Genomic DNA, 15,000 nt, shown 5'->3' on the forward strand with positions numbered 1-15,000 from the left:
TCTCTCTCTCCCTCTCTCTGTCCCTCTCTCTCTCTCTCTCTCTCTCTCTCTCTCTCTCTGATACACACACACACTCACACACATTCAAGCACACACTCACACACAAAGACAAGCTCGGTCACCCTAATGCACACAGTCACTCTCATGCAGTTATTCACCCTTTCACACTCAGTCAGTTTTTCACACACACTTCCTCACAGTCTTGCTTTCTCTCTCTCTCACACACACACACACACACACACACACACACACACACACACAAACACACACACACACACACATGCATGAATAAGGCATGTCAGCTGATCTAAACTGAGAAGCACCTCGTTTGAACCTGCCAAAATAAGGGGGCGGGGGCGGGGTTGGGGGATCTGCACCGGGGGCCCCTCCGGCTGAAACCAAAGTGTCTAATTTTTGACTGATTATATAAAATCGAAAAACTTGCTGACCGACAGAAAGGCATTTCCCATAGCTCCAGCACTCGGCAAGATATACCCCCCCCCCGCCACCCCCCCCCCCCCCCCCCCCACACACACACACACACACACACACACACACACACACAGTCTCACACACACACTCCTTGCAGGCTGAGCTCAAGTTGCTGAAATTAGCAGAAGCCGTTCCCTAATGCAACAATCTGCAATCAGCTTTTAAGCCCGGCGGCGGCTCTCTGCGATTGCTTTGGGGAGCGAAACACAACCTGAGGCTTTGCAGGTTGCGTGGGGGACGTGCAGATACTTTATTTAGACTTCAGAGGCATGTGCTGAGTAACCTTGCTCTTACTGTTTGGAAGCAGCAACAAAAAAGGTCTCCAAATGGGCTGCTCTTCTCTGCAAAAACAACCAACAACAACAACAAAAATCACTGTTTTTGGGATGCTGGGTGACCAGTGGGATTTAAGATGGCCATGATGTCATAGTGATATTTCAGACACAGTCAGAAGGACCATAACAATGGCTAAATTGTTTGCACGTGTTGTATTGCAGTTGGATATCAGAAATTGGGAACAGAAAATTGTACCAAAGTACAAAATCTAGTGGTTTGAATCTCAGTTGAGCCTGGTGGGCAAAGCCATAATCTTTGAAGTCAAAAATGAAAATATTTCACACTTCTGAAGCTAGTAAACAAAATATTCACCTGTCTTGCACCATGAAGCAAAACCAAAGCTCCTTTAAATGAATTCTGATGTGACCATGGGGATTCTCGTGTTCATTACTAGTGTTTTAAGGTATCTTTTTAAATATATGATGTACATATTTCGGAATAGTTTTACACGCTCCTGCATCATGGTGTGAGTAAACGCGCCTGCGGTCTTTTTAGAGAATATATTTTAGCTGAGCTGTTTATCGAGTGGTGCTTCTATTTAGGCCTCCGAGAGAAGGGAGGGAGGGTGAGTCAAAATTAAAAGCCGGTTCTTGACACACAACTTGTTTTTGTCATTAATTATTCACACAACCATTCCGTTCGTTTCTCTCTACAAATGTAGTGGACATTCCTGATCGACCACCACCCACCCCCCACCCCAAACTTTGTGTGTATAGCCACAATCTAAAAGTTGTTGAGCATGCCTCTTGCATTTTTGTTTTCGTTTTGTTTTCATTTTGAAGTTGCTCAAAGTTGTTCAAACACGCTTCATGTTTGAAACGGCTTCCATAATAAGAGAGCTATTATACGTGCAGTCGGAGAGAGCCTCTGCAGGTCCCAGTCATTAATTAGGCAAAAGGGTGTTGTCTTGCGGTAATTACAGCACATCAGCAGTTTTGTATGTTAATAATAAAGCATTTTTCCACTTATCTGAAATAGTAGAATGCTAATGCAAAGTGCTGAGAGCGGTACTTTAATTAATTTTCTCTTTCGACACCATTGTGCCTGTTGCGTTGGATACATTAATGAAAAACAACAGGCTGATTTTATGGCTATGATGGCAGAAGTTAGCATATTTCTCAGATAATAGCCTACCTACCTGTGCTTCTCTATATGCTGTTTCACATCATTACTTTTCTGGACCAGCTGTTGGTCCAATCCTTTTGCAAATTCGCTTCCTATCGAAAAAGTCAACCTTCACACTCAACTTAATCTAAAAGGTGGAGAAACAAAAGTGTTTGAAGCGTCGGTTCCCTGTACTTTTAGACTAGCAGCCTTTCATACGTGTGTTTTTTTTCCTCTCCCCCCGCCCCTCCCCCACCCCCCTCTCATTTTACTTTTTTTTCACATTTCAAAGGGAAAAAGGTCTTAAAAGACTTTAAAGGCTCTGGCAAATTTTCCTAAACTGGGAAAAAGCTAGACGAGGGTCTTGCTCGGAGTTGAATGCCTCTCCGTGAGCCCTTCTGCTCGGCTCTCGGAGCTCCCGATAGAGAGATGTTTCTTTTATGCCTCGGGCAGTGCACTAATCTGCACCACGCTCTCATTGATATTATGGCGCAGTCTCCGTCTCTGACGCCAATTACCTAAATGTTCAACGTTTGGAAATCTGCTTCCTCGAGCTGAAAGTGTGGAGGTCAAGTTATCGCTTGGTTTTTTTTCCCCTTTGCTACCCCTCTTTGAATGTGTTCTCTCTTTTTTTAAATTTTTTTTTTAACGGTCTGTCGTGACAAAATGCATTTCAGTCTTCCAATCTTATTAACAGTGTCAAACAGAGAAATTGGAATGTGAACAAAACGGAAAGGAACAGAAAACACATAGTGATGATGATGTGGATGATGGATGTGTTGATAGTGTATCAATCACTATAATTGATCCAATTGCCAGTGAATTGTTTAAGGCTTTTTTGACAGGTTTTTATTACCAATCAGTGTATTGTCCACCACAGAACCGCCTGTATACCCTCACTTGTAATTAATAGTTCATAAAGTATTGGAAGTGGAAGCAGCATAGTGTAGCCCATTTAATTTGTTGATGTTGCCAACATATCCAGACTAAACTAGCTTTACCGGTAATTAAACCCTTGTGGGTTGCACTCTTAACGGAATGCTCTGTACATTTTGAAAGCATGTGTTGCTGTGTGCGTTTGTGTGTTTGCATGCTTTTTACGAAAGTGATTATTTTACTTTTTTTGCAGGGTCTGCCTGAGTTCAGAAATGATAAATAAATATATAATTTAACAATAGGCTCCCTCATAGGACATTTATGTTATTTGAATTCCGGCTCAAATTAAGAAATACCACACTCGTTTGTCTGTTTGCGTCGTACATGGTGACGGCTAATTAGCGAGACCCATAAAGGCCAGTGCATGTTTGCTTTGAAGAGAATGATCACTCTTTCTTTCTCTTCTCTCTCTCTCTCTATCTCTCTATCTCTCTATCTCTCTATCTCTCCGTCTTTCTCATACCACTCTCTGGGATGATTGTTGTGATTATTTATGGGATGGTTTGCTTCCTTCAGCTGCCTTTTATTCTTGAGAGTTCATGTATTTTTTTTGTCTCCCATCAGAAACTTTCCGTTGCCAGAATAATAATTATTTGTTTTCCCATTTTGCTTGACAGAGCATAATGACTAAAGTAAGTAGCATGAGCAACGACTAGCCTCGTTAGACAAGACTGGCATGGGATATGGCACATGATTTATTGCGTATGAAACCATATTCAGAATGCAGCAAAAGATGTTGTGTATTTGCCCCCCAATATTGTGATCCTCCTTTGGTCTTGGTGTTGGTGGCGACATACTCATTCTGAATAGAGTTTCTTTTTTTTTTATCGTTTCCTTATCACAGTACACTTGAGGACGCTGTCATTCTGCTGTGTCTCTGTACTGTCCATGCGAATTCGATAACTGGAAGACATCAGTGGTTATTGCCGACACATTCGGCTTTTGCCAAGGAAGATTTGACGGGCTGCACTGTTAAAACAGACTTTGTGTTTAATGAAGCTGACGCTTAGTTGAAATGTGAATGCCGGTGACAGTTGTAATTGGTAGATGTAACCACCAAATTGTCCTGACAACTCAATCTCTTTCTCTGTTCTTGTTTCTCTTGTTTCTTTCTTTCTCTCTCTCTCTTGCTCCTGTGAGTTTTGTTCATCTGCGGGTCACTCTTCACAGATCAAAAACAGAAGGGATTTTTTTTTTCCTCTGTCTTTTTTCCCCTGCAATACATTTTTCATAAGCTTGGCATCGTGTCGTAGCCCAAACAACAGTCCTCCATGCTTGCAAGCATAGAGTCAGTGGGGTTGGTGAGGTTCTAACAGACTTGTGGTGTGTGACTGGTATACATCGCATTAGGTTTTGGTTAAAAAAATATATAACAGGGATGCTAGGCTGTTTTTTTTATCTTCTTCTTCTTCTTCTTCTTTTTCTTTTTTTGTTTTCTTGTTGGGGAGTGTGCATGCTCTGTAAATTACAGGAGAAAAGCCAGACAGTGAAAAGCCTTTGATGAGAAGCCGATGCCTGAGTCCTCGTCATCTCCGAAGAAATCTTGAGGCGCCCCCGCACAAAGTGGGAGCGAGTGTTCTCAGAACTCGGCAAACAATGCGAGCGTTTTTCCAGTGCGAGTAAACAAGGCAAGCGACCAGCTCATGCGAGCGGATCATTAGAGAGGCAAACTGAATTGCATTATGGGTAAGATCCCCCCCACCCCCCAGTCACACCACGCTCAGCATCCCTCCACTTCAGTCACCGCCGGCAGCCCATGACCCCTAATGGTCCCCGCGCCGTAAACAAAAATCCATCGATCGGCGGCGCCGGCACACTTTTAATTAAGTGTTTCTCTTTATCCCACTGTTGCTTGGAACTGATTCCTTCACGCTTTGAAAAGGAGCAAGGATGGAAGGTGGCAGTGCTTTTATCCCTGTGTGTATGTGTGTGTGTGTGTGTGTGTGTGTGTGTGTGTGTGTGTGTGTGTGTGTATGGTGTGTGGAGAGAGGGAGAGGGTTGTCAGGCACCACTGTCTAGGTGATATCAAATGCTCCTTTGAACCTGTGTCTATTAGCCATGTGTCCATGGAAGCTCCGGCGTCCGAGACATTATACGGCGTTTAGTGTGCGACAGGACTCCAGGTAACGAGAGAGCGAGAGAGCGCTGGACTTGTGGGTCATTACTTATCGAGCTCCACTGCCATCAGTGGGACTCATTAGGCACAAAGCTGACATATGCCACAACCGGGAGGCAACTGAGGAGTCATTTACAAAGGCCCAGATCAGAGTAGCCATGTCAGACAGTCCATTTGTCTCTCTCTCTCTCTCTCTCTTTCACTTCCTCTTCAGTCCCAGCCCATTGCCGGTGTTCTTGCGTCGGATGTTTGAAGCAGCCTCTCCGCTTTGCCCGCCACAACCACAAGGATAAATTGCTCCGCGCAGCTCTGCCCCTTCGCACCGCACAAGCACTAATCTTGCCGCGATTTTTTAATCAACAGACTTTGATATCGATGATCAGAAGGCAATCGCCTCTTGAGGAGAGGAGCAAAAAAAAACAAAAAAAACAGTGAATGACTCCTGTTTCATGGATTCACTTTCACTTCACATCCCCCCCCCAACCCCACCACCCTCCATCACAACACACCACCGCCCTACCCCCCCCCTCTCATGTCTCTGTCTATCTCTCCCTGTTTCTTTACACTCCTTCCTCCACCCACCTCTATTTTCCCCCCATCAATTTCCGCTCTGGCGTCTGCCTCTCTTTTATGCCTAATGCTTTTTAACTGCTGTCACAGGCGGCGAGGTCACCGTTCCGCCGTGAGTCACCTCAATTATTATACAACAGTTTCCACTGCGCCAACAGAAGGAGAAAGATAAGTTATGCTCCAAACAGTCTCTTGTAACATCAATGGCCGGGGAAATGAAATACCTGTACAGTATATCAAATGAGGTGGGAGCGTTCGACACCCATTGCCACCACTTTTCACTTTTTTTTTTTTTTATATATTATTTTTTATTTCTCCTATCTTTCTCTCTTTCTCTATCCTTTTCTGTCTGTCTCTCACTTTTCTAATCCAAGTATTTTCTGCTTGACTGCATGGGCCACCATATATTAGCAAGATTTAGGGGCAGTTAGAAATGAAAGCTGTCTGCTATTTGCCACTGTGCAGTATGCGGACTGACAATTTATCAGCTGCCGCGAAGCTTTGCATACTCTTCTGGGATGAATACGACCCAAGGTGGAGCCTAGACATGATTGAATTACAACTTCTGAGCGTGGAGAGCAAATGGCTCCCTGGCCACATCGCCGGGCTGATTACATTTCAGCTCTATGATTGGTGTAGCAACACGTTTGAGCTGCCGAGACCTACACACCACCATCGTAACCAGAGGCAGAGAAGCACAGGACAAGTCAAAGATCAAAAATCCCTTTTTTTCCCCACTACAATTCTGTCAACAGTTCTGTATGGCACCTTTTGATCAAATTCTTAATGAAACTCATTGTTCATTGAACCACTATCTCCACCAAGGAGGTCATGTTTTTTTTAGGTGTTTGTTTGTTTGTCTGTCTGCAAGATTATTCTAAAACTGATGATGGACTTGTGGAACTTTTGCCAAGGAAGCACCCATGAAATGTTGGAACCGATATAAATCACAGGGCAGATCCACAAATAATTTAGCATTTCAGTTTTAACATCGCAAGATCTTGACGGATGTCTGCACGTCTCAAGTGCTCCTCTAGTTGCAATGGTAAATGTGCAGCATTGAAGTCTGGCTTCAATCTTGCACTGTCCTCAAAAAAAGATTAACACAGAGGGCAGTAATGTTTATTTTATGTCATTTATTAGTTATAATATTATATGGTTTTATTCATATTTATTTATATATTATATATATATATATATATGATGTTTCACCATTAACAGCTAGTTGAATGACATTGAGCAGCATCTACTGGTAAGAGACATTATAGATGGCTATTTTCCCTGTTTCCCGTCTGCTCTCGTTACTCTTGTGGTAGATATCTAACCAGCTCACCGAGATCCAGGAGCATCATTATATGCCTTTCAATGGCACCCTAATGGGATATTTCAAAAGAGGCACAAGGACATCTCCTGAGAGGGAGTAAATTAATCCGCTGAGCCTCGGCAGAGCGCTGAAGGGCAGGAGGTCTTCCTCTCCACCAGCCAGTGCCTTTCTCCTCGCCTTGAAGCACCCCATGCCTCATATGGATCCGCTTCAGAATGGTTTGATCCAGACTGTTTAATCCCCACCCCCCTGCCATACTCTGTCTTTTTTTCTCTCTCTCTCTCTCACTCTCTCATTCTCTCTCTCTCACTCACTCACTCACACTCTCTCTCTCACACACACACACACACCATTTTTCTCTGGCGTGCAGTTATGTCCAATGCTGCTCAACCCCCCCCCCCCAATCCATCTCTCGTCAGACGACATGTGACTGGTGGAGATTGGACAGTAAAACCCCAAGGTGGGGATTCGTTAAGGGGCTGAGGTCTGGAGAATTCCGGCCGTCTCTTTGTTCATCCGTGCCAAACATGTGGTGTGGAACATCGGATCCCCCCCACCACCCCCCCGCCGAGTGTTCCGTCTGCAGACGTTGAGCGGATGTCCGGTAGAAGGCTTGGGCTAATGTATTTACTGGCTGTGTGTATACACCAGGCTTGGCATGACCCCAGGTATTGGATTAGCATGGTAGGAAATGAGAGCAGTTCAAACTTGGTCCTATATGAAACTTCCTCCCGAGCCTGAGCAAGAGGCCTCCTCCTCCTCCTCCTCCTCCTCCTCCTCCTCCTCCCAGTCGCCCCTTAATTTCCGAAACGTCCAAATGCCCCATTGACTCAGGGACCTCTTTCATCACCTGGCTTAAGTGTACATTATGTCTGGGCCGTGGTGACGGAAGCCATTTGCTTAAATAAGTAGATGACAGAGCAGGATTATAATACACGATATCGACGCTGACACTTTCGCAATTTATTCCCTCGGCGGTTGCAGTGCGTTAGCCCCACAGGCAGGGTGGCAGCAGCGGGCGTCGACGACAGCGGCGGTGGCGGTGTTATTTCTCACCTAATAAACATGCCGGATGCAGCTGGAGTTGTCTGTTGGTTGAATGCGCCGGGATATGGAAGCGGCGGCGCCACGGGGACAGGTCCGCCGCTGAACCGCGGTAAATGAGGTGCCATACTCGTCCCATAGGGTCCGACGGGCACCGCATCCATCAGTCTGTCAGCCCCGCGCGTCGCTTCCCGCGTCACGCCTCCTGTGAAATGACCTGTCAGCCCCGACGAAATTTATTTGTTCTTATCTCGGCAGCGAGACTGTAATACGGAGGACACTGGGACTTAAATCATCAGCGCAAAAAAGGGGTCCGGAGTGGCTTGCCTTGCACGCCCACCAGTCCACGGACACGGCATGTAAATGAGGTCACCTAGTTTCACCCACCTTAGCCTGGGTCTCCATGTGTGTCTGCGCGTGTGGTTAGCGGACATGTAGGGCTTTATTTTTGGCTCTTTTTTTTTGTTGTTGTTGCTAGAAATATGCAAGCGCAGCTGAATTAACTCAGTGAGTGAGTTACACCATACCTCAATGTTATTATGGGGTTTTTTTTGCTTAGAGGGAATGTCAAGGTGGATATGAATATGTTTCATCACGCCCCGCTTCTTCAGAAAATGTACTCGAAGCTTGGTGCAGCGCGACAAATTAGAGAAAGTTATTAACGAGGAACTTCATTGATTTTTGTGTGTGGAAGGATTGTTTCTTCCCATCAGTCAGCCGATGCCGAGCAACCTGTTAGCTCGGTTTATCTCGCATCAGCCCCCACTCAACAATTCCGCTCTCAAATTACTTTACAGTCCAACAGGCAAGTGTGAATAAAGCTCTGAATTAAAGCAGGGGGGGAATTACACACACACATTTACACACACACGCGCGCGCACACACACACACACACACACACACTCTCTCTCTCAGGCACCTCTGTGTGTTCCCACTCTTTTAAATGGTGAGCACAAGTTCTCCCTCTGGCCATTTTTTCCGGTATTGATTAATAACAGTGCTTAAGGCTCTCCATGCCGGTACCGGGCACTTGCCGGGCCCCTGGCGTTTGCTGGCCATTATCTCGTTCCCGAGAGGACGCATTGTGGCCACATTTTTTTTTTTTTTTTTTTGTTCCGTGAGGCACGGCATCGGAGGAGAGCCTAATCTATTCATCACGCTCTGGGATCCTACGTGAGCGCTGTAGTCGCACGCTTATCGAGTCGTGGCAGGCCTGGCGTCGCTGGACGGAGGTGGCGGTGGCGGGGACGCGGGCGGCGGGTAGCCGAGGCCTCGTGCCGATTCATACCTTTATTTACGCGATGGCCTCTGGGACTGCCGCGAACTCAGCCTCTCTCTCTCATTCTCTCTCTCTCTCACTCTCTCTCTCTCACTCTCTCTCTATCTCTCTCTCTCTCTCACATTTTATTCGTGTGTATTTTCTTCAGCCTTGCCCAGACGTGTCAAGCAGTTCTGCCCGTGCAACAAATTCAAATTTCAAGGGAGGGGGGGTTGGCGGCGGCGGTGGTGGTGGTGGTGGTGTCTATGTGTGTGTGTGTGTGTGTGTGTGTGTGTGTGTGTGTGTGGGGGGTGCCTATTGTGGTGGTGTTGGGGAGGTAGAAAAAAAAGGCTCCAGCCCTGGCTCTTGGCGTCACACCGAGGCGGGAATTCATCTCTTGCCAGTGGAACTTATGGCCCATCTATATATTTCACTCTCAATTCATTGCCGCTAAAGTGTGTGGAGGCGCATGCCAGGGGCGCAGCGCGAACGTAATGCATTGTGCCGCATCCAATGATGCTCCAGCTGCCAAGACATTGTGCCACACTGCCTGCTGAAGACGCGGGGAGATTGTTCTGTAAAGTTGCATTAAGAGTTGGTAACTCGGTGAAAAATCGCACTCCTTTCCCCCCCCCACCTCCCCCCGGTTTGAGCACCATGTGACAAGAGGAGGGATTTTTGGATTATGAATATCTTCGAGCCTGACGGCGGCTCATTTGCGGATGAAATGCGAGCGGGGAGATATTTCTGAAGTCTTAAGGAATGAGTCCATCTGTTTGATTCATTGTGTCGGCTCTCTCCCCACACAGGGGCCCGGTGAGCCCCGGTAAAAATAAGCAATTGTGCCGCGACATTGCGGCTCATAGCTGTTGTTGTGCTAATGCAGACATTGTATACGGCCTCAATGGTATGAGTAATTGTGGACGCGGCGCGCAACACGCCCCGGATTTCTCTCCGTTGCCGCTGAACAGCCGACAGTTTTGGGGGGGGGAATAATAGAACGCCGTCTCCATTCTTTGCCGTGGCTTTCCACTCGTTTTGGCCCCTGCCGGCGTGATTTGTTTTTCTCGTGTGCGCGCGGCACACAGAGCCGAATGAACTCTCCCACTTGCATGCCAAGCCAACGTTTCTATGGCAACGCAGCGGCACTCACGGCAGCGGCAGCGGCAGCCGTTGCTCTTGGAGTGGGAAGACATGGAGGATGCTCGGGTCCCAGAATAAAAACTTCAACTCTCTCCTCCCTCTCTAACCCCCCCCCCCCCCTCCCCTCTCCCCCCTCCACCCAAGCACCCTCCCCATGTCCCAGATCCAAAAAAACCTCCTCTGAGGGGTCAGCCTGTCTCAAGTGGTCATTACCCAATGTCCTTTTTGTTTTGTGTGTATGTATTTTATTTTCTGTGCAAGTCAGCATCTTCAGAACCGGCTCCCAGTAGGTCACCCTGTGTGTGTGTGTGCGCCGTGTGCTGGCTGGACTAAACTGTCCTGAGTGCGTCACGGTGGGCAGCCCAGCACCACTCAGCGGGAGGGGTGTGTGTGTGTGTGTGTGTGTGTGTGTGTGGGTGGGGGTCCGGTCCGTCCAGCCGAAATGGCTCTGTCATTGATCCTCCTCCCCTGCCCAGCACCACCTCCACCGCTGCTGCTACCGCAGCCGCCGTCGTCGTCGTGCTCACCGGTGTGCCCTCCCTCCGTCTGAGCTCCGGGCTGGGCTGGGCTGGCCGGCCGCGGCGCATGCTTAATTGACTCTTGGGCGAAATCCCGTCAATCTGGACAGAGGAAAAACGGCGGGTCCGCCGGGGTCCTGCGGAGGGGAGACAAATCCCCCCAGAAATCAGTGACATGGGCCATTGATCTCGGCCAGTGAGAAAGTCAGAGGAGAGAGAGAGAGATGGAGAGAGGGAGGGAGGGAGGGAGAGAGAGAGGGCTAGAGAGAGAGAAAGAGGGCTAGAGAGAGAGAAAGAGGGTTAGAGAGAGAGAGAGAGAGAGGGGGGGGGAGAGAGAGCTAGAGAGAGAAGAGTGGAGAACCTGCAGAGGTCTTGCCCTCCACCTGCCATGCAACAGTATTAGAAAGTGTGCTGTTGTCTGCAATGCCACCTTGTTCTTGTGTGGTTTGTGGGTGCCAAGGCAGATATATTGCACAGCAGGTTCATTCAGTGCAATGTTCACTGAGAGGCTTGACAGATGCTTCTCTGAACATGTGAATGACTCAAACTCCTATCACAGATTTGTATCCCAGTTTAGCACCTGCAGTTGTGTACAGTATACCGTTTATATTTTGACATTCTCTCTCCCTCTATCTCCCCCCTCCTCTCTCTCTCTCTCTGCATGTGTCTTGTGTGTTTGTGTATATGTGTGTGACTGTGTGTGTATGTTTGATGATGTGCCTGTGTGTGTGTACCCTTGTTCGTTTGAATGTGTGTGTGTGTGTGTGTGTGTGTGTGTGTGTGTGTGTGTGTGTGTGTGTGTGTGTGTGTGTGTGTGTGTTTGTTTATGTGTTTGTGTGTGTGTGTGTGTGTGTGTGTGTGTGTGTGTGTGTTTGTCCTGCCTTTGTCCCTCACAGCTGGGAGGTGTTGCGCTTCCTGCTGTCTAACCTGCGCTGGTGGATGGACGAGTACAAGTTTGACGGCTTCAGGTTTGACGGCGTGACCTCTATGCTTTATCACCACCACGGCATTGGTGAGTCCCTTTTATCGCTGCCATAAGCTGTTATGTCCCACTGTAGCGTTAGCCTCATAACCTCAGCAAGTTTCAAGGATTTCTTTTTTTTTTATGGGGACTTTTAATGCATTTTAGGATGGAAGGAGAGAGAGAGAGAGATAGAGATAGAGAAAGAGAGAGACATAGAGAGACAGACAGAGAGAGAGAGAGAGAGAGAGAGACAGATAGAGAAAGAGAGAGACATACTGAGAGCTGGAACAGCGTGAGCTTCTTGTAACAAAATTAGCTCATGTCAGTCATGCATAGAAATAATTATGTAAATTGCTTATGTATAGCTGGGGTGTCTAATAAAAGTTCGGGGAACACAGCAAGCTTTCAAGCAGGCAAGTAATTAACAAGCCGGTCAAATGCAGCTGCCTTAATTTTGCTTGACTTTTGACCAAAAACATCTTTGAATCTCAGTGTGTGTGTGTGTGTGTGTGTATATGTGTGTGTTTGTTTGTGTGTGCAGTCTGTGCACGTGCACACTCGTGTGCATATAATTGTTTATGTAGGCCTGTGTGTGAGTGTGTGTTTGCGTGTTTCTGTGGCTGCGTGAATGTGTGTCACGAATAACATTATCTCGCCGGCACATTATCTGTGCAAGAGGCCTCGTGTGTCTGTCGGTGGGATTCCCGCTATTTTCCATAATTTCTCACAGACGGCGCGCTTGTGTGTTTGTTTGTTCGTCTCATTTCCGTGCTGCAGGCGTGGGCTTCTCCGGGGACTACTCGGAGTACTTTGGTCTGCACGTGGATGAGGACTCCCTGGTCTACCTGATGCTTGCCAACTACATGCTGCACTCTCTCTACGAGGACTGCATCACCATAGCGGAGGTAATCTCGTCTTTATCCGGGGCCGGGGAAACCATCGCATTGTTTTTACGCCTGTCTCGGTCACGCGTGTTTGGTTGCGATAGAGGAGCCCCCGGCGCGGTGCCGGCCAGGTTGTGGGTCGGAGTCGGGGCCCAGGGCTGGACTTGAGCTTGGACATATAGGCTGTGCATGCAACATACACAGTTTAGAATTCCTACGCTCATAGTTCTCATGAATGCTCATAGATACACACGTACGCACACACACACTCATGCACACACGTACGCACACACTTACACACACACACACACACACACAGAGACACACACACAGACACATACACATACTCATACACACAAATGCATACCCACAGAGAGAGAGACACACAGACACACACACATAGACACGTAGCCTACACACACTCATGCGCGCACACACACACACACACACACACACACACACACACACACACACACACACACACACACACACACACACACACACACACACAGAGACAGAGTGGGAGAGAGAGAGAGCACCTTCAAACTCTCTCCCACTGACATGCAGCAGATGTTTATTGTGGTTGGGATGGAGGGGAGCCTCTGCTTTTATGGTTATTTGTTTTTGAATGTGCTGTATTCGGTGACTGTATGTGGGCCTGTCTCTGTGTGTGCTCTCATATGAAGGAACATACACACACACACACACACAAACACACACACACACACACATGGTGACTGTATGTGGGCCTGTCTCGGTGTGTGCTCTCATATGAAGGAACACACACACACACACACACACACACACACAAACAGACAGACAGACACACACAAACATACACCAACTTACTTAGAATCCAACATACCCAAGCAAACAGTGCAACGGTGACAACTATGGCTCCTAGTTCTACCAGCGTAAAGGCGAATTAACCTCTACAGCCACACGCACACAATACATTCAATTACTCCAGCGTGACACTGTCTCCAAGCATGATTAATGAAAGCACTTACTGTCCTCGTTACTATTTCCCTCCTAGCCTGGTAATTAATGAACAACGTTCGGGCCTAATGGCATTTTGCTGTTGTTTGGATATGTGTTTCCTTAAATGGGATTTTTTTTCCCCTTGCCCTCCCTCTCTCTCTCTCTGTGTCTCTCTCTCTCTCTCTCTCTCTGTGTCTCTCTCTCTCTCTTTCTCTCTTTCTTTTATTCCCGGCAGAACTCTGTGACACACTATAGGTGGTGATGTCATTGACGCCCCACTTGTAAATACAGTGCAGGGGTCGGGGGGGTCCTTGGCTACTTTTGGGTTGGCGGCGTGTTCATTACACTGCCTGAGACCAAGGAGAGGCCAGGGTCACTCTGCCCTCGAGTGGACGAATGCAGTCCGGTGTGTGTGCATTTGCAGCGCCTTGCCTGAGCCAGTTGGGGCCATGTTTTGTTTTCTATCCGAGGCAGCCTACTCTTCAGGGAAAATGTACAACGTACAACACCGTAACGTTTTCCCTGAAGTAAACGTTACGTAAACGTTTGTTTATGGCAGCGTTTCTCAAACTGTGGGGCGCGCCCCACTAGTGGGGCGCAGAGACATGCCAGGTGGGGCGCGAGCTGACGTGAAAAACCGGAGATTTCTTTTTAAAGCCTGTGCCTTCCTTTATTGATAATTACGAGAATGCACCTCCATCTCACAAAACAAACACAAACAAGGTAATCTAGACTCTTGTAGGCCTATCATTGACCAGATGAAAATGTTAGTCTGTCCTGGAATCATAGTCCGAAAAAAATGATTGATGTCGGAATTTTAATTGCCGCGGAAGCAAAAAAAACCCGTCTATGTTCGAGACGAGCGCAGTAAAATTGAAGGATATCTTGGCTATCTGTCCGACGACACAATTGCTGTTCTGCGATCTCGAAGAACAACTGCTTGACAAACGCAAACACCCATGTTTTGCCTTGCAAGTGGACAAGGCCACCCAGTTACAAAGGTGGTTTAGTTATTGCTTATGTCCGCTTTGTTAACTTGACAGCGGGCGAAGATATTCTATTCTGCGAGTATGCCAAAAGTAGGCCCACTGCAGATGAACTATTCAACATTGATCTCAACAATTAGTCTACCTGGCAGAACATGACATCAAATGGGAAAACTGTGAGGGACTTTGCTCGGTTGGCGCACAGACGATTGCAGGTAAAAGAAATGCTATCGTCGTGATAAAGAGGGTAGTGCCCGATGCGCAACAGACGGACTGTTTCATTCAGGGAAGCGCTCGCGTCAAGGCTTCACCTGAATAAGATTTTGAACGAGGTTGTGAGAGTG

The 15,000-nt window shown here is 47.4% G+C and overlaps 1 protein-coding gene across 1 annotated transcript in view; it reads left to right on the forward strand.

The window, feature by feature from the left end:
• Nucleotides 1-15,000, forward strand: part of gbe1b (glucan (1,4-alpha-), branching enzyme 1b) — a 102,872-nt gene that overhangs the window by 33,498 nt on the left and 54,374 nt on the right. Inside the window, exons 8-9 of the mRNA XM_062552636.1 lie at nt 11,738-11,853; nt 12,583-12,710. Of these exons, the coding sequence (XP_062408620.1) occupies nt 11,738-11,853; nt 12,583-12,710 (244 nt within the window). The remainder of the gene's footprint in view (nt 1-11,737; nt 11,854-12,582; nt 12,711-15,000) is intronic.

The sequence above is a fragment of the Sardina pilchardus genome, chromosome 13 (assembly GCF_963854185.1).
Source record: "Sardina pilchardus chromosome 13, fSarPil1.1, whole genome shotgun sequence".
In the NCBI taxonomy this organism is placed as follows: Eukaryota; Metazoa; Chordata; class Actinopteri; order Clupeiformes; family Clupeidae; genus Sardina; species Sardina pilchardus.